The 18551-nt window shown below is 47.5% G+C and overlaps 2 protein-coding genes across 5 annotated transcripts in view; both read right to left on the minus strand.

Moving 5' to 3' along the window:
* The window catches only part of NKAIN3 (sodium/potassium transporting ATPase interacting 3), a 200826-nt gene that overhangs the window by 174304 nt on the left and 7971 nt on the right, over window positions 1–18551 (minus strand). For 2 of the 4 annotated variants that reach the window (XM_083518079.1, XM_083518080.1), the window contains exon 2: window positions 17903–17975. The exons of the other annotated variants lie outside the window; for them this stretch is intronic. In XM_083518079.1, the coding sequence (XP_083374205.1) occupies window positions 17903–17975 (73 nt within the window). The remainder of the gene's footprint in view (window positions 1–17902; window positions 17976–18551) is intronic. 4 annotated transcript variants of the gene reach the window in all.
* Window positions 75–6185, minus strand: LOC310713554 (uncharacterized protein). The gene is made up of 2 exons (XM_083517837.1): window positions 5229–6185; window positions 75–4664 (listed from the first exon to the last, which is right to left on the minus strand). The coding sequence occupies exons 1-2, from the start codon at window positions 5929–5931 to the stop codon at window positions 4366–4368; spliced, it is 1002 nt and encodes a 333-aa protein (XP_083373963.1). The 5' UTR covers window positions 5932–6185; the 3' UTR covers window positions 75–4365.

An 18551-nucleotide genomic window follows, 5' to 3' on the forward strand; every position in this document is an offset into this window, starting at 1 on the left:
GCAGAGCAATTACATATGCATACTGTTTGCGTGTCAAAACCCCTCCCCCAGAAAGAAAGACACAGGACACGATGTTTAAGTTTAATGGGCATGAAATGGCCACAACTTTATTGATTAGAGAATTGAAGGTATTGGCCCTAGGCATTGGCTCCTATCCGCTACCCGGCATGATGTCCGGGAAGGGTTAACACTAACCGTGGGAGGCCCCCGTTGGAGTACGCCAACTAGGATCCCACGGGTGTCACCGCTTGGGGCGTGCCGGGGGCCCTTACCTAGGTAGGTTTCGGACAAGACAACGCCCCTCGGAGTCCTGTACCGGACTACCCCATTTCCTGGGGGAAGGTGATGGCGTTCCTTCCCCCCCATCCATTTGCATAACAATTGAACCCCAGCCAATGCCTAACCGCCAATACAGGGAAAGTTGTGACGGTTTGCTACGAGGTAGGCGAAAAAACCAACTGGCGGAAGATCGCCAACTTGGAAAAATTCCTACCAGGCCCCTTGCGGCGACCAACCGAAGTCCATAGCAAGGTCATGACTACCTACGGCTACCTAAGCGTCTAAGGGTGGGTGGGATGGGAAAACCTCTCAGCTGGTCGGGAGTGAAGAGGGCGGACCCTGGGCGTGCCTGGCTTAAAATACCCTAAGCCACGCCTCCCCCCGGCCCGCCGATAGGCGGGCGGGGTCGCGAGCACGCCCAGGGATTCCCCCAACTCTCGCGGGGGCCAAGGTTAGCCCCCGCGCTTGGGGAGGAGGGGCTAAACCGCAACCCCCTCTCCTCCCTATAGTCGGAAATGGCTTTGCGTGTCAAAACCCCTCCCCCAGAAAGAAAGACACAGGACACGATGTTTAAGTTTAATGGGCATGAAATGGCCACAACTTTATTGATTAGAGAATTGAAGGTATTGGCCCTAGGCATTGGCTCCTATCCGCTACCCGGCATGATGTCCGGGAAGGGTTAACACTAACCGTGGGAGGCCCCCGTTGGAGTACGCCAACTAGGATCCCACGGGTGTCACCGCTTGGGGCGTGCCGGGGGCCCTTACCTAGGTAGGTTTCGGACAAGACAACGCCCCTCGGAGTCCTGTACCGGACTACCCCATTTCCTGGGGGAAGGTGATGGCGTTCCTTCCCCCCCATCCATTTGCATAACAATTGAACCCCAGCCAATGCCTAACCGCCACTCGAGCAAAGCTCGCCGCCAATACCTTCAAACCTGTAACCAACTCCTACGCCCTCCTATGGAAACCCCTGAACCCAGGACCTAATCCCCGCTATGATATCACCCAACCATAGGTCGTTCCCTGCATCTGACAGATGCACGCCATCCCTTCTGTAGAGGGCCTCGTTGCTGAACTGGATGCCCGGGTGTCTGATGACGAACCCGCCCAGAGCTGCCACTCTACGCTCCACCGCTCGTTCTAAAACCTTTCTCGCCTTGTTGACTCCTACTGGGCTCACGCAATCTCTCCACGTCCTCCTCTCAAGCAACGAGGACCAAATTATTGTGACATGTGGGTATGCAATTACCAACTCGGTCAGATCATCAAAAATGTGCCACCTCAGATCGATCGCCTTGCGATAAGCGAGATCATTTTCTCCCAATTGAATCACTAGGGCGTCAGGCGGACCCTCGGCCGCAGCCCTGGCCATCACGGCTGGTTTGAATTCACTCCAGCGCATCCCTCTACGCGCTATCCAAACCAGCTCCACCCTGGGATGTAAATTCAGGTTGCCGCCCAGACCATTTCTCAAGGCATGAAACTTGGCCCAGTGCACGATGCTGTGGCCCACCAACCAAATGCGCAGTCTCGTGGGTTCTGAAAAGCAAATAGAACAGTGGGCGGAGGTCAGGGGTGCAACACGCAGTCACAAGTTGCTTCTCACATAGGCTTTGTACGCGTTAGATTTCCACCTCCCCAAGTCCTTAATCCTCTCCGTGGGGAGCCCCATATGTACTGCAGTGGTGGCTGCGCCAATACGAAAGGAGTGAGCAGCAAATTCTGATGCCGGGAAACCACAGGCCGACAATGCCGACCGCATAACCCTAGTGAACTGGTGTCTAGTAAGGCGGGATCCGTCCGCATGTATCAGCAGCGGACCAGGGCCGCTAGGCCTTAGGTAAAGAAAACGCCTAGTGTCCCGAACCGGACAAGGGCCCTTCCCGTGGGCTGCCGGCAGCCGGAGCAGGGCCCCCTTGCCTTGCTGATCTGTCTTTGAGCTCCGCACCCGCACTATGAGATCGGTTCTAGACAGGGTCAGGTCGCTCATCAAAATTCCCCTCTGAGATTGGCTGGCATCCCCTTCACATACTACCTCGCCTACGCGTAGGGCGCCGAAGAAAGCAATGGAAAACGCTGTTGAGAATAAACGCGCTTCATGCTTTGACCAGCAAATTTCACGAAGAACTTTGTGAATCTTAAACAGAATTTCATAAGTTACAGGCCGCCTCCTGTCCGCACATGGGGGTTGCTGCCTACGCCATCCCTCCAGAGTTTTGCGCACAATGAAGGCTGCGCAGGGGTCCTTCTCGAAAAATGTTTTACAAAAGTACGAGATCCCTGCTGAGTGAATATTGAGTGTCTTAGGAGCCCGGCCTAACTCCCTCATGTGTGCCAAGTAGCGGAGGACCTCCCTGGTTGAGGGAGTGGCGTGACTACTAGAGCCAGGGATGCGTGCACGAAATCTTAAAAAATCGACCCAAGCCTTCTTATACGATCTCATTGTGGACGGGGCCACTGCACCGAATACTCCCTTCATTATATCTCGCTCCCAATCCTCCAGAGATGCTCCGGGAAAGGCATCGATGATTGGTCCGCTTCTGGCGCTAATGAGCGGAAGCGCTCCATCTGAAAACGAGATAAAGCGTCCGCGATGTCATTATTAATGCCAGGCACGAATTTGGCCGAAAAGTAAATATTCTGTTCTAAACACAGAAGGACAAAGGCGCGCAATAGATTACCCACCCTGGTGGACCGTGCAGATTGCCTAGCGAGGACCGCTACCACTGCTTGATTGTCGGTGTTAAAACAAACCCTGCGATTACGAAATTGATCCGCCCACAAATGCACCGCTACGACAATCGGGAAGAACTCCAAGAAGGTAAGGTCCCTGGTGATGGGCTGACCTTGCCACTCCGCGGGCCACCTTTTGGCACACCACTGTCCGCGAAAATAAACACCGAAACCTGAGGACCCGGCTGCATCTGATTGAACTTGGAGGTCGGCATTAAGCAGCAGGGTATCCTGCCATAATGAAATCCCGTTGTACTTCTCTAGGAATTGTAACCACACCCCCAGGTCAGCTTTTACCTGCTTGGAGAGGCGCACCCTGTGTTGAGGGGCTCTGAGGCCCGCCGCCAATCGAGCCAGACGGCCGCAAAATGGCCGCCCTGGGGCTACCACCCTGCAAGCGAAGTTCAAATGGCCTAGCAGGGATTGGATCTGTCTCAATGTTATTTTCTTTAGAGGCAAGAGCTGTTGTATGATTGTCTTGAGCGCCACCAATTTTTCAGCGGGTAAGCGGGAAGTTTGGGCCACGGTGTCCAACTCGATACCCAGATAGACTAGGGATGTGGCTGGGCCCTCTGTCTTGCCGGCGGCTAGGGGTACCCCTAATTCGCCGGCTAGGGATGTGAAAGCCTTTAGCATAGTGGAGCACCGTAATTTACTGTCTGCGGCCAAAATAAAATCGTCAAGATAGTGTGATACGCCAAAAGACCCTGTCCTGTTGCGTAGGGCCCAGTCCAGGAATGTGCTGAAAGATTCAAAGGCTGCACAAGCAACGGAGCAGCCCATGGGCATAGCCTTGTCAATGAAATACGCACCGTCAAATTTAAAGCCCAGCCATTTAAAGTCATCTGGGTGAACTGGAAGAAGGCGGAAGGCGGACTCGATGTCGCATTTTGCTAGGAACGCCCCCTGACCGAAACGACGGATCATTTTTACAGCCTGATCAAAGGAGGCGTATTTCACTGTACAAAGCTCCTGAGGAATCGCATCATTAACAGAACCCCCTCTCGGGTAAGAGAGGTTGTGAATCATGCGGAATTCCCCCGGGGCCTTCTTTGGCACGATGCCCAGCGGGGAAAGGTGAAGCCCCTGAAAAGGCGGTTCAAGAAAAGGACCCGCAACCCTGCCTGCCCTGATTTCTTTCTCTATTTTCTTTCTGACTATGTCGGGCCGTTCCCTAACAGATTTTTGGTTATCCGCCTCCCTGGAGTTGGGTGGGGTAGCCACCGGGATCCTAAATCCCGTAGAAAACCCCTCCCAGAGGTATTTCCCCGCGGTTTTATCTGGGTATTGTTCCAATAGGGCTTTGAGGGGCTGCAGGCGAATAGGGGAGAATGCCAAACCTAGATCAGTGTTACTGGCGATTGGTGTGACCTTGACGGGATGCACCGGGGGCACCTCTGGGATTGTTAAGGAAGTACCCCCTGCCCCCCCGAAAGGGCTGAGGCTTATTTTTGAAGCACGCGGAAGCGGGGTGATTACCCCAGCATTGCTCGCATTCATGTAGATACTTACAAAAGGGGCGAGAGCACACGCCCCTGTTGAACTCCCAGCATTGTCGACGCCTCTTTGGCTCAATCTTACCCGCTTTAGCTGCCTCCTGACTCTTCTTCTCGATGTAGGGGTTTACATCCAAGCCCCAGTAGTTAGGATCTGTGAGGTCCCATCGAGCGGTGGGGTGAAGAGAGGCATTCCTCCGGAAGTTCTCGTCGTACGTTAATGCCGCGTTTTCACCTGCCAGAGCCCGAGCTCGCCTCACATGAGCCTGGTAAGCCACTAAATCCATGGCGCGGTGGGGATACGCTGCGCAAACTACACCCATGAAAACCTGGTACCCGTCTAGCCAGTTCTCGAATGTGCGCTCCGCCCTGGGCGTTCTATACTTCCTTCTACCATAAGAGCGTCTTTTCTCACCTTTTCCTGTTACTTTTGTTGGGGGGAGCAGGGTAAACATATCAACGTAATCCCCGTTGAGGATCTTATTCCTCTTCCTATGTGACAAGTGGTTTCCCAGAATGAAGTCTGTGGGCTGATCGGTAGCAACCTTAACGTCCTCTACCAATGTCCCATCCTTCCAATACAGAACCCCGTTAAAAACCTTTCGGTGGGAATTGGCCCTCCTCTCATGAGCCCAAAGGGGGATCCCATGATTGGACTCCCCAATACCCCAATAGCCATCCATTGGCCCTTCAGAATCAGAATCTGAAGAGGACGTACCTGATTCCTCCTCCTCGGTGTCTGAATGCCTGCTCCTCTTCTTCTTGGCCGACGTGTGCTTCTTTTTGGACTTCCTCTTACCCCCTTGTAGCACACCGGCAGTGGCGTCGACCGATGGCTGAGATGACTGATTCTCCCCCAGTTCCCCTTCGGAACCAGAACCCACGCTGTCCTCGGTGGAACTGTGCGCCTGCTCCTGAAAGGCACTTGGTAAACCTATAGCTTGAGAGATGGTGTTACTGCCGCTCCCTTTTTTGGGTGCCTTCCCCTTACCTTTGCCCTTTGCTGGGGCCTTGGCTTTACTGGTAGCTTGTGTTGCTTTTTTAGAGCGGGCGGACTGCGCCCGCGTACCGGGTCGGCCACTAGCTACGGCAACGGGCTGAGCACCGGCTGTCGATGCAGTCGCCTGGGCACCGGCTGCTGGTGGGACCGATTGTGCCCCAGCCGTCACTGTAGCCGAGGGCCCTGACAGCCCCTGGTTGGAGGGGGGAGTATCAGGTATTACGTCCTGCGAAGGCTCTAGAGCAGGCAGCGCCGAGGACCCTGGTCTACATTGCCTATAAAGAGTTTCGAACATCCTGAAAAACTGTTGTAAAGATTGAGGATCATAAGGTACGGCTGAAGCCTGCGCGCCCCCATTACTTGTGGAGGGGACCGGCTGGTCGCCGCCAGTGGTGGACTGCTGATTTCCTCCGGAATCCATGACTGCTGAGCAAATTTAGAATGCGTAAGCAAATCAGATACTATCCGCAAAACCTGAGGGTGTATGTGGCTGCAGGGATATTATTAGCTAACTGCCTCCCGCAGATGGGAGTCTGTCAAGTTCAGTACGTTCTACACTGGCAGGAGTTTGGGAGAAGGGATCCGACTTCTAAACAATTTCAACTTGTTTATTTATTATTATTATTATTATTATTATTATTATTATTATTATTTATTTTATTTTTTATTTTTTTTATTTTTATTTTATTCTTTATTTTTTTTATATATATATATTTAGTATAGTAACCCTAAATGTTATAACTTATAAATCGCACTTATAAATGTAAATCACAGAAATAACTATGTGCAGATATTATACTTTGCAGTAAAACAGTAAAATGAAATATATTCCACCTTTTTCTAGCAATCTGATGTTTGACTTTTTAACACCTGGTCTCCCATCCAATTTGAGACCACGTCGGACCCTGCTTAGCTTTGCAAATGTGCTAGCAGTTTTATTGCTGCACCACCAGGGGGACTCTCCAATCTTGAGGTAAAACAGTTACAGAAATAAAGTGAACAGCTGCAATAAGTTGGCAATAGGAAGGCAAAGAACTTGCCCCTCAGACCCCCAAACAAAAGGCAGTCAAAGACACAATACTGATCGATCTAGCTAACTAGGGACAAAGAATTACCCTGGGGGTGCAGCTACAGTATAGCTGCCTCTTACAAAGGAGAAGGCTCAGGGACAAAAGCTCTTAACTACCGATCGTTAGCTACTATGCTTCTGCCCCCCAGGCAGCAACTGCTTCTATGGCAACAGAATGAGATACTTGCAATAAGATTCAGCAGACGAAGTGAGCAGAATAAAATAAATGAATAAGGAAGGGGCAGGGAATGCCCACTATTTCTATTTCTAAGACCAAAATGATTTTAAAATGAGATAAGCCCCATGGGGCAAAACAGCCTGTTTGTACGAAAACTCCACAACCACATGCAATTTAAATAGGCAGGGAGAGCTTTGAGAGCTGGTGATTTTTAGGGCAACTTTGCCTGAATAAACGCTGTCTCTTACAAATGAGAAGGCTGTGGGACAAAGCCCTTTGCTATTGCTCTTTTACCCCCTTTGCCCTAAGCAGCAACAGGAAATAAAGCGACTCTCCCTCTAGGCGAGGGGAGGGGGAAATGAAAACAATGTCTAAAAAAAAAAAAAAAATACTAAGCTGACGGGGAATGGGGGGGAAGCAGGATCACTGAATCAAAGGGACTGCAAAAACAATTCACTCAGCAAGGGGAACGGCAAATAATAGGGACAGCAGAAACGCACGTGGTGGCTTGAATACACTGAGCCGGCTAGCTGATACCAAAACAAAGGAGACACCCACGTGCTGTAACGCACACCTTCAAACAGGCTCTATAATCTGTTCCCCTGCTTCCTAGCTTTACGTGGCAGTATTTAAAAGAGTAAACAAGCCTGCAAAGGCTGGCTGCCACTCGCAATACCCAAGGTGCTCCTCACAGAGAACCGATACACCAATCAAACGCGCGCACACATGTCAGAGGAGCTTTAAGGGAGAAATCACGGACGGAAGGGAGGAAGGGAGGTAGCGGCAGAAGGCAGGAGGAAGGGATCGTACAGGGATAAAGAGGAGACACCGGAGCAAGGGACGTCAAGGGCAACAGGCAGAAGAGCGCACAGCACGAGAATAAAGCTACGAGCCACTTCCCTGCTAGAAGGTCCCTTTCTGTTGATCCACGTGGTCGCAGCGATGAGAAGGACGACCTGACCTCTCAGCTGGTCGGGAGTGAAGAGGGCGGACCCTGGGCGTGCCTGGCTTAAAATACCCTAAGCCACGCCTCCCCCCGGCCCGCCGATAGGCGGGCGGGGTCGCGAGCACGCCCAGGGATTCCCCCAACTCTCGCGGGGGCCAAGGTTAGCCCCCGCGCTTGGGGAGGAGGGGCTAAACCGCAACCCCCTCTCCTCCCTATAGTCGGAAATGGCTATGCGTGCACGCATGCTGATTTTCCATTTTAGAACAACCTAATATGTTCCAGATAGCCATCTAGCCTTGCTCTAGAATGCAAGGTACAATACTGGGAAGGTTCTTGAACCAGGAGTCAGCCTCCAGTACCTTACATGCTGGACCATTAAATTGGTTTTGAAAGCAGACCTGGGAGGCTTAGCTTTGAGATGCAAGGGCACCATCCAGTCTGTAGTATCATGCAACCTGAGTCTCCAGTCAACTGACTCCAAAAGCATTTTTTTTTAAATTAATTGCACCTGCAGAGTGCTGAAAAAGTGCTGGATAAGACAGCTGCAGCAGCCATGGTCACCACCACTCTCCCTATTGCCCCTGGGCAACCCTGACATGTATCTCAAAGGTGAGGCACGATGATGCTGGAAACACCTCATCAAAGCAGAAGCCTGACCAAAAACTAAAGAAAAGGACCTCTCTTCTTTTGGGTGGTTGGCGATTACTGAAGTAATGAAGGGGATAGCTTGCAATAACCTCTAATTGGTTACTTGTAGGCCAACAGGTACAGGAGAAGTGGTCACTAGTCAGCATCAAAGGAGCACCACCACCTACAATGCTCTGGGCATTCCATTTAAATTTTGTTGGGGGGGGGATCAAAGTTGCTAGAAGAATATGAGGCGATACTCATCTTCTGTCAATGCCCACAGTACCACAAGCAAAAACAGTTTCCCTGCATCACCTTCTATCTAGTAAGACTGCAAGAGGAAGAGACAAGCCTGTGTGAAGGACAACCTCACAGAAAGCCATGGACAGCACCTTGCCCAGCACCCTCTCAAAGCAGGAGCCTGCCCTGAGCCAAGTGCCTCTCTATGCTCCATCAGATTGTTACTATTAATGTTTGATGTTTTTATGCGTTGGAAGCCACCCAGAGTGGCTGGGGCAACCCAGCCAGATGGGTGGGGTATAAATTATCATCATCATCATCATCATCATCATGTTTCCTCTTCCCTCCTTAATTCAACACTTTACATTAAATACAGAAAAGTGTGGTTACCAGGAGTAGAACAAACTAGCATAATAAACCATGGTTTGAAGTTGTTTAGGTCTTGGTTATCATAGTTTCCTGGATGAGATGTAATGGGAAACTATGGTCAATTAACCCAAGAAAAACTGAATCCCAGAATACTGAGAAGAGAATGGGCATTACAAATACAGATTGTGCAATCACATGGGTTTTGCAAGTTACAGCTGAAAATACTGAGATATATACATTCAAACCAGAACATACCCATGCGGTTATCAGAATTTTCCTGACAACTTGCTATTCAGTAGCTCCATCATTGAACAGCTTTGTAAAACTATAAAAAATATATGCAGCAGCAATATTATTTCTGTGGAACAACAACAAGTCAAACTAAAAGGCAAAGTAAAACTAATCTGAGTAGATCACTAGAGACAGTGCAAACTGAGTGAAGATTTATTAAGGAGGTAGGCTCATTCACACCAGGTCATAATTGTTAGCCTAGTCAGCTTAATAGACATTGATGGGTACATCCCAGTTATATGAGGAAGAAATGTCAGCCATTAATAAATCCTAGGCTCCCGCTCTGACATCAGCACCAAACATGGCTTTAAGAAAATCACTTCTCTCATCTATAAAAGGAGAATAGTTATGATGCTTACTAGCCTGGTAGAGAGATGGGAGGATTAATTCATTAATATTTATAATGGAGTGAAGTATAAGCTGCATAAACACAAACCATACCAATCAGATATCTTAAGCGGATGGCCTTTTCAATTATCTTAATACAAATGTGCTATATGAGGAAGCTGAGCAGCCCATGGTCCCTTCATTATCAGTCATCTGCATGCAAATGGAGACTTAGTGCAATTTTCTACAGGACGTTCACTCTTAAGTCTTGTTAAGCAAGAGAGTTAACAATGCAATCCATCAAGCACAACCCCCATTCATTCAGGAGGAGGTAGCAGTGTCAGTTTGCTACAACAAAAACAAAAAAGAGTCTTGCAGTACCTTAAAGACTAAAAGAGTTATTGCATCATAAACCTTCATGGACTAGAATCCACTTGATCAGATGCATGAAGTGTTATACTCAGCTGGCAGATATATATTATATAGAGAGTCTGTAAACAGTCAGGCCAAACACTTTGAAACGCAAGAGGCACAGTCCATGACATTACGATGCAAAGCTCAAATACAGACAAGATAAACATAGTAAAAATTAAGAGTGGTAACAATTAGCACTAACATTACCTTTCTACCTTCAGGAAGCTAATATAAAACCTGTATGTAGTGGGAAATAGGAGCAGCATGCATGAGCTTCATCCAAGTCTCAGCATTACCAGGCAATTCTCCCTACTGCACCTTGAAAAAATTTAAGGCACAAGCCACTAGAACGCCCTCACATATACAGTACAAGAGGACTTCTGTTGGATAGTTTCCTTAGGCAACATAAATAGGAGATGCAGAATTGAATTTGCATTGGAAAGCTGCTTCCTTTTCCTTTCTAAACATTATTGTTTCATTTCTTCTATTGTTTTCTCTTTCCCCCCCTTCCACCCACCTCAAATCCGGCCTCTACAATTTCTGTTTCCATTCAAGCATTGATAATTACTTCCCAATGTGCTGTAACAAATGGCAACCATGATCTAGCCATTAAAATCTGTAATTGAAGTATTTCTGAGACATAGCAATTGCATGGTTTGCATTTATTTCCTGCCTGCATTTAATTAGATTGTTATCTGTCAATATGTACTAATATTTCATGTGTTATGTTTTAAAACGAACCATGCTGGTATGTGAAGGATAACATATGCCACTTAAGTGGAAAGACAAGTGTGGAGGGGGTGGGCAGCTGCAAGTTATAAACCTGGGCAAGTAGGGGTTGGAGGGGAGATCAGATGTTCTAGTGTAAACACGACCTCTCTCTGCCAAGACACATGGAATTTACCTTTATCTTATATGTAATTAAAACATTATTTTTAATACAATTAGAAACTCATCTATGGTAATTATGATATAACTCACTTATTTGATGACATAGAAAGACAACAAAGTTACACAACTTTTGCTTCTAATCTGTTTTCTTTATCTCCCAACCATTTCCTGATCTTATCTATTTTATTTTACAGTACAGTGATACCTTGGGTTACATACGCTTCAGGTTACAGACTCCGCTAACCCAGAAATAGTACCTCGGGTTAAGAACTTTGCTTCAGGATGAGAACAGAAATTGTGCGGTGGCTGCGCAGCGGCAGCAGGAGGCCCTATTAGCTAAAGTGGTACCTCAGGTTAATAACAGTTTCAGGTTAAGAACGGACCTCCAGAACTAATTAAGTTCTTAACCCGAGGTACCACTGTACTTAAAATATTTAAAAGCTTTCCAAACTTTTCATGTTGGTGACACACTTTTTAGACATGCATCATTTCTCAACACAGTAGTACTTCAGTTCCACATCATTTTGCGACACAGTAATTCAATTTTACCAGCAAAACAGAGGCTAAACTAACCACTTTCCAGCCCCGGAAGGAGCGTGGGGAGCATTAGCACAACACATAGTTTGGAAAGCTCTGCTCTCAAACAACCATAGACTGCCAGGCATTTTCAGTTCCCACACTATCCCAGTTTAATACAGGTGAGTGGCAACCGCTGAAAGCTGTGTGCCTATGTGTGATGGTATCTCAATTATTCTTTGTACAGTGCCATCAGTGAAGGAGCAGGAGACAAGAACATTCCCAAGCAAATCTGCCATTAACAGCTAGAAGTGATACCAGCTTTACAGAGCTGCGATAAAGCTGCTATAGCTCCTGGCTGTGAAAGGCAGATTTCCTTAGGAATATTCATACTTCCTGCTGAAAAGTTAAGTGTGTCACTAATACAGCACCTGGTGCTCTTGCAAGAATCATTGAATAATGATTCTGGACAAATGTAGGTTCTGATTTTCTGAAAAAGAATGTTAACTATAAAGTTATGTCTGAGATTCTGATTGGATCAGAGAACACTAAACTGTGCTTCTCACAGTTTCTTTATAATGAAGCTCCCTAACAAAACTACAGCGTTAGCTGCCTACACCTACTTCCAATGTATATCTTTCATCTACTTTAGTAGTCTATGAGACAAGACCAAAGGAGAACAGTAAAATCAGCATAATATGAGCAATAGGAAGATCTGGGAGCCTGAAGAGCTCTGTCAGACATGCCCAGTTTTTGTTTTTGTTTTCAACAGATCTGAAGCTGAGCCGAAACAGCTATTGCCATTTCAGCTCCGTTAATTTTCTGAAAGATGACCAAGTCCTAAAGATTTTTAGATGCCCTACTAAAAGCTTCTAAAATAATTGTAGGCTAGTCTGGATGGCATAGGAACAGCAAGAAGACAATTCATAAGTCCAGCTCCCTCACCACAAAGTTGTCAGTAACAGATAACGTTCTAACACTAAAAGACTGGCACATATACATATATGGCACATCTTTATTAAAAGCAATCAAAGGTTTCTCTTTTTGACTTCTTAGACATTTTGCGGAAATGCTGGCCATTTAAAGATGAGAAAGTAAGGAGGACCCTAGTGGGTCAACCCAAAAGGCCCACTTGTATTAGCATTCTGTTCTCACCAAATGCTATGCAAAGCCCACAAGCAGAAGATGAGCACAATCTCACTCTCCTCAGTTGTGATCCTCACCAACTGGTAATTAGGGACACATTGTTTTGGATACTGAACACTAGTAGATTTTTATTGTCGTTTTCCATGAATATTCCCTCCTGCCTAATGGCTAAATTTATTTGACTAGACTAATTGATCAAAACGTATTTTGTTGTGACCAATCAACTGAGAATCCTTTTTAATACATGTATTTTTAAAGCTGCAAGTGGAAGGAATTCTCTTAAAATAACATTTCCCCTTTTGTCATGTGCATGAGAGAATGCCTTTTCTTTGGCACCTGCTATGACCCAGGTCCATAGATAGGCTGCCCCCGCCAAAAAAAATTACTGTTGTATTAGAGTTTTAAGTAAATTCAATAGAGACAAATGCAGACTTCATCATTTAGCAGTAGAATGGGGAATCAAATGCACAGGTATAGCATGGGGAATACCTAGCTTGGCAGAAGGGCATGTAAAAAAAGAATGTTGAAATTGTAGTTGGCACAATCACAACATGATGAGCAGTTTGCTGTTACTGCAATGAAGCCTACTATGAACATAATAAATGCATTAGTCTTTAAGGTTCCATGAAATTCTTGGGACAGGCAGATGAAAAAGTAAGGTGCTATCTGCACGTTGATGGCATTTCAGCCCCAAACCTCTGAATGACTTCTCCCAGCAGGTTCATTGTAGATGTTAAAAAGCATGGGCTTACTACCGATTAATGGTTCTTACTTGCTTGCAGTGATAGCAGGGGAAACCTCACTCAATATTTGTTTTACCATTAGGCGTGCAGAGTGCAACAAATCTGACAGGTGAACACAGAAATTATCTCTTTTTTTGCAAAGGCAAGTTTACAGCAGTTAAGGTATAAGCCTTTTCTGATTACAAGACCGGATAGGATCAAAATCTGGGACACTTCTAGGAAAATCAATAGTGAGCTTGCTTTGTGTACATTCAAGATGATTTTGTATCCCGGGCATAAAAATAAATAGCAGCAGTAGGCAGCAGGAGTCTTCCAACAGCAGAGGGGGTTAAAAGAAGTATGAATAATGAGAACATACTTTTAGCCAGGCAAAATTGCTCGTATGTTAATAATAGATGACCCAAGATACGCAACGTGGTGTCAATATCTGTGAAACATTACAAAGTGAAACCCTCATAGTAGTGAAATGCTAGATAGTAGTGCTGGCAGGCTTGGTATGTTTGAAAGAAATCTTCCCCAGAGGATGATCCCAGTGTGTATGCTCAACCTCAACATTTTTAGATTAGAAAAAACACAGTTCCTCCCCCACACCCAGCCTCCTGATGGTTCAATGACTTCATCTAATGGTCCTACCTAATAGTGCCTGCACTTACACAACCTATTCAGTGGCATGGTTACAGTAGTTAAGTGCCTTCTGAAAAGTACTAAACATTGCCATTTTCCATTGTTTCAAGTGAAGAGCTGCAAATGGAAGTTCTTTAAAGAATTAGGCTATAAGCCTCTCTGTTCCAGGCTCTTTATATAACTATGGGATATTATTTTGTGGGGTGGGGGACGCCTTAGACACTAATAATAATAATAATAATAATTTATTATTTATACCCCGCCCATCTGGCTGGGCCTCCCCAGCCACTCTGGGCGGCTTCCATAAAAACCAAAAATACAATAAAATATCACACGTTAAAAACTTCCCTAAACAGGGCTGCCTTAAGATGTCTCCTGAATGTCAGGTAGTTGTTTATCGCCTTGACATCTGCTGGAAGGGTGTTCCACAGGGCAGGCGCCACTACCGAGAAGGCCCTCTGCCTGGTTCCCTGTAGCTTTGCTTCTCGCAATGAGGGAACCGCCAGAAGGCCCTCGGCGCTGGACCTCAGCGTCCGGGCAGAATGATGGGGGTGGAGACGCTCCTTCAGGTATACTGGACCGAGGCCGTTTAGGGCTTTAAAGGTCAGCACCAACACTTTGAATTGTGCTCGGAAACGTACTGGGAGCCAATGCAGGTCTTTCAAGACCGGTGTTATATGGTCTCGGCGGCCGCTCCCAGTCACCAGTCTAGCTGCCGCATTCTGGATTAGTTGTAGTTTCCGAGTCACCTTCAAAGGTAGCCCCACGTAGAGTGCATTGCAGTAGTCCAAGCGGGAGATAACCAGAGCATGCACCACTCTGGCGAGACAGTCCGCAGGCAGATAGGGTCTCAGCCTACGTACCAGATGGAGCTGGTAAACAGCTGCCCTGGACACAGATTTGACCTGTGCCTCCATGGACAGCTGTGAGTCCAAAATGACTCCCAGGCTGCGCACCTGGTCCTTCAGGGGCACAGTTACCCCATTCAGGACCAGGGAATCCTCCACACCTGCCCGCCTTCTGTCCCCCAAGAACAGTACTTCTGTCTTGTCAGGATTCAACCTCAATCTGTTTGCCGCCATCCATCCTCCAACCGCCTCCAGACACTCACACAGGACCTTCACCGCCTTCACTGGTTCTGATTTAAAAGAGAGGTAGAGCTGGGTATCATCCGCATACTGATGAACACCCAGCCCAAACCTCCTGATGATCTCTCCCAGCGGCCGCATGTAGATGTTGAAAAGCATGGGGGAGAGGACAGAACCCTGAGGCACCCCACAAGTGAGAGCCCAGGGGTCTGAACACTCATCCCCCACCACCACTTTCTGAACACGGCCCAGGAGGAAGGAGCGGAACCACTGTATAACAGTGCCCCCAGCTCCCAGCCCCTCAAGACGGTCCAGAAGGATGCTATGGTCGATGGTATCGAACGCCGCTGAGAGATCCAGCAGAACTAGGAAACAGCTCTCACCTTTGTCCCTAGCCCGCCGGAGATCATCAACCAGTGCGACCAAGGCAGTTTCAGTCCCATGATGAGGCCTGAATCCCGACTGGAAGGGATCCAAATGGTCCGCTTCTTCCAGGCGTGCCTGGAGTTGTTCGGCAACCGCTCGCTCAATCACCTTGCCCAGGAATGGAAGATTTGAGACTGGGCGATAGTTGGCCATCGTGGCCGCATCTAAAGATGGTTTTTTAAGAAGCGGTTTAATAACCGCCTCTTTCAGCGGGTGTGGGAAGGCTCCCTCACGGAGGGAAGCATTCACCACCCCACGAAGCCCATCGCCCAGCCCTTCCCGGCTTGCTTTTATTAGCCAGGATGGGCAAGGATCCAGGAGACAGGTGGTTGGTTTCACTCGTCCAAGCAGCCTGTCCACATCCTCGGAGGTAACAGATTGGAATTGATCCCACTCAACTTGACCAGACAGAACTCTTGCACTCTCCCGCCCCGGCCCTGCTCCCACGGTGGAGTCTACTTCTTCCCGAATCTGAGCGATTTTATCTGCAAAAAACTTTGCAAAATCATTGCAGGAGAACATGTGGCCCGTACTGGGCCCCGATGTTGCAGGTGGTTCCGCTAAATTGTGAACCACCTGAAAAAGTCTCCTGCTGCTGTTTTCTGCAGATGCAATAGAGGCGGTGAAGAAATTCTTCTTCGCCGTCGCTATCGCCACTTGGTAGGCTCGACGTTGAGCTCTAACCTGTGTCCGGTCAGATTCGGAATGAGTTCTCTGCCACCGGCGCTCTAGCCGTCTCAACGATTGTTTCATTGCCCTCAGATCCGTGGAAAACCACGGGGCTGTCCGGGCTCCATGCAATCGGAGAGGGCGCTTCGGAGCCAAACAGTCAATAGCCCTGGTTAACTCCACATTCCAGCGGGCCACCAGGGAATCAGCTGAAAGGCCATCAACATGGGATAAAGCATCCCCTACCACTCTCTGGAAACCATTTGGATCCATTAAGTGGCGGGGGCGGACCATCCGAATTGGTCCCACCTCCCTGCAGAGGGGATGGGTCGCAGAGAAGTCCAGTTGCACCAGGAAGTGATCTGACCATGGCACTTCTTTCGTTTCGCTTTTACTTAGTGTCAGATCACCAACATCCATAGAGGTAAACACCAGGTCCAAGGCATGTCCACGGCTATGGGTTGGGCCAGACTTATTCAGGGACAGCCCCATGGAGGCCATGCTTTCCACGAAGTCCCGAGCGGCCCCTTGTAAGGTCGTGTCGGCATGGATGTTAAAATCCCCTAGGACGACCAAGCTAGGTGTCTCCAGGAGAACATCCGCCACGACCTGAAGCAGCTCGGGCAGGGAATCCTTGGCGCAGCGGGGAGGTCGGTACACCAAAAGGAATCCTGTACTGCCCCTATTGCCCAACTTCCAGAACATGCACTCAGAAAACTGGGTCTTCCCAATAGGACGCCTGGTGCAAACTAATGACTTCCTAAAAATCACTGCAACCCCCCCTCCCCGCCCACATGACCTGGGTTGCTGTGCGTAAGAGAAACCTGGTGGACAAGCAGCGGCAAGAACAGGCCCATCTGCTTCATACTGGAAATAATGTGTGGCTATTTATGAAAGAAACAGAATTGCACTTGTAAACGGGCTGCTCCAGGTCTATCTGCATTCCTGGGGTTCAGTTCACTGCTTCAAAAAGCACTACTAGTCCAGCTGACCCATTCAACCTTCAGATTAGGACTTAGTCCAGTAAACCTATAATGTATTGTAATAATAATAATAATATTTATACCTTGCCCATCTGGCTGAGTTTCCCCAGTCACTCTGGGCTGCTTCCAACAAAATATTAAAAATACAATAAAACATCAGTCATTTAAAACTTCCCTAAACAGGGCTGCCTTCAGATCTCTTCTAAACATCAGATAGTTGCTTATTTCCTTGACATCTGGTGGGAGGGCGTTCCACAGGGCGGGCGCCACTACCGAGAAGGCCCTCTGCCTAGTTCCCTGTAAACTGCCCTGCGGTCATCAGATGAAGGGTGGTATAGTGGTACCTCAGGTTACATACGCTTCAGGTTACAGACTCCACAAACCCAGAAATAGTACCTTGGGTTAAGAACTTTGCTTCAGGATGAGAACAGAAATTGTGCTTTGGCAGCATGGCAGCAGCGGGAGGCCCCATTAGCTAAAGTGGTGCTTCAGGTTAAGAACAGTTTCAGGTTAAGAACGGACCTCCGGAACGAATTAAGTATGTAGCCAGAGGTACCACTGTATATGAATTTAATAAATAAGCGAACAAAAAATGAGTCCTCCTAATACATTCATTTTTTGAAAACCAAATAAGGCAAGAAACAACACTGTGGGTGAAAATGCCACAAAAGGCACATGAAGAGATATCATCACAACTAACCAGATACTGCCAGAAAAGTAGGGTCCAGCTCACAGAACACTCCTAAATGTGTCTACTCAGAAGCAAGTCCTACTTTCAAGGTGAATGGATATAAGCAGGGCTGGGGAACTGACTTTCCAAGATGTTGCTGAACTACAGTTGCCACCTATCTTGACCACTGGCCATTCCTGCTGGGGCTGCTGGAATCCCACATCTGGAGGGCCATAGATTCCCTGTTTCTAGGATAAGGGAAATGTATCACACACTAGTTCTAATTGGCATGTTGCCCCATATGTATTTATTTCAGTAAGTCCAAATTGAGTTCTGCAAATAAAGGGGACTGCCTTGATTTATAGTGCATTAGCTTGGTTGGTAGAGCATGAGACTTTTCATCTCAGAGTCATGGGCCCAAGCCCCACACTGGGTAACAGATTCCTGCACTTTAGGGGGGTTGGAATAGATGATTCTCGTAGTCTCTTCCAACTCTACAATTCTGTGTTTCTGTGGAAAAATAGCATGACTTTAGCAATATGAACTAATAGTCTCCTCCTCCATGACTGTTCTGAATATGTTGAATGCTTGGATTGGGCAATGCTGTAAATTTCTCAGATGTTAACTCCAGCATCTAATTTATTATTTGGCTTGTTTTATTATCCCTAACTGGGGTCACTGCATTCAGCAAATGGCTATTTTCTATGCATTCTCTGTTGATAAACAGCAGAACTGAGATACGTGCAATAAATCTTAACTATAGTTCCATATCTGAGAAAATAGTAAGGCATAATATGAGTGACAATGTTAGCAATTCTATCTTT

The sequence above is a fragment of the Podarcis liolepis genome (genome assembly GCF_965112155.1).
Source record: "Podarcis liolepis genome assembly, chromosome: 8".
Lineage (NCBI taxonomy): Eukaryota > Metazoa > Chordata > Lepidosauria > Squamata > Lacertidae > Podarcis > Podarcis liolepis.

Excerpts from the sequence above, each read along its gene's own strand:
- LOC310713554 (XM_083517837.1), bottom strand. The coding sequence starts at position 5,931 with ATGGATTCCGGAGGAAATCAGCAGTCCACCACTGGCGGCGACCAGCCG. Across the intron at positions 4,665-5,228 it reads CACCGAGGAGGAGGAATCAG|ATCCTAACTACTGGGGCTTG; the intron begins GTACGTCCTCTT and ends GGGACCTCACAG.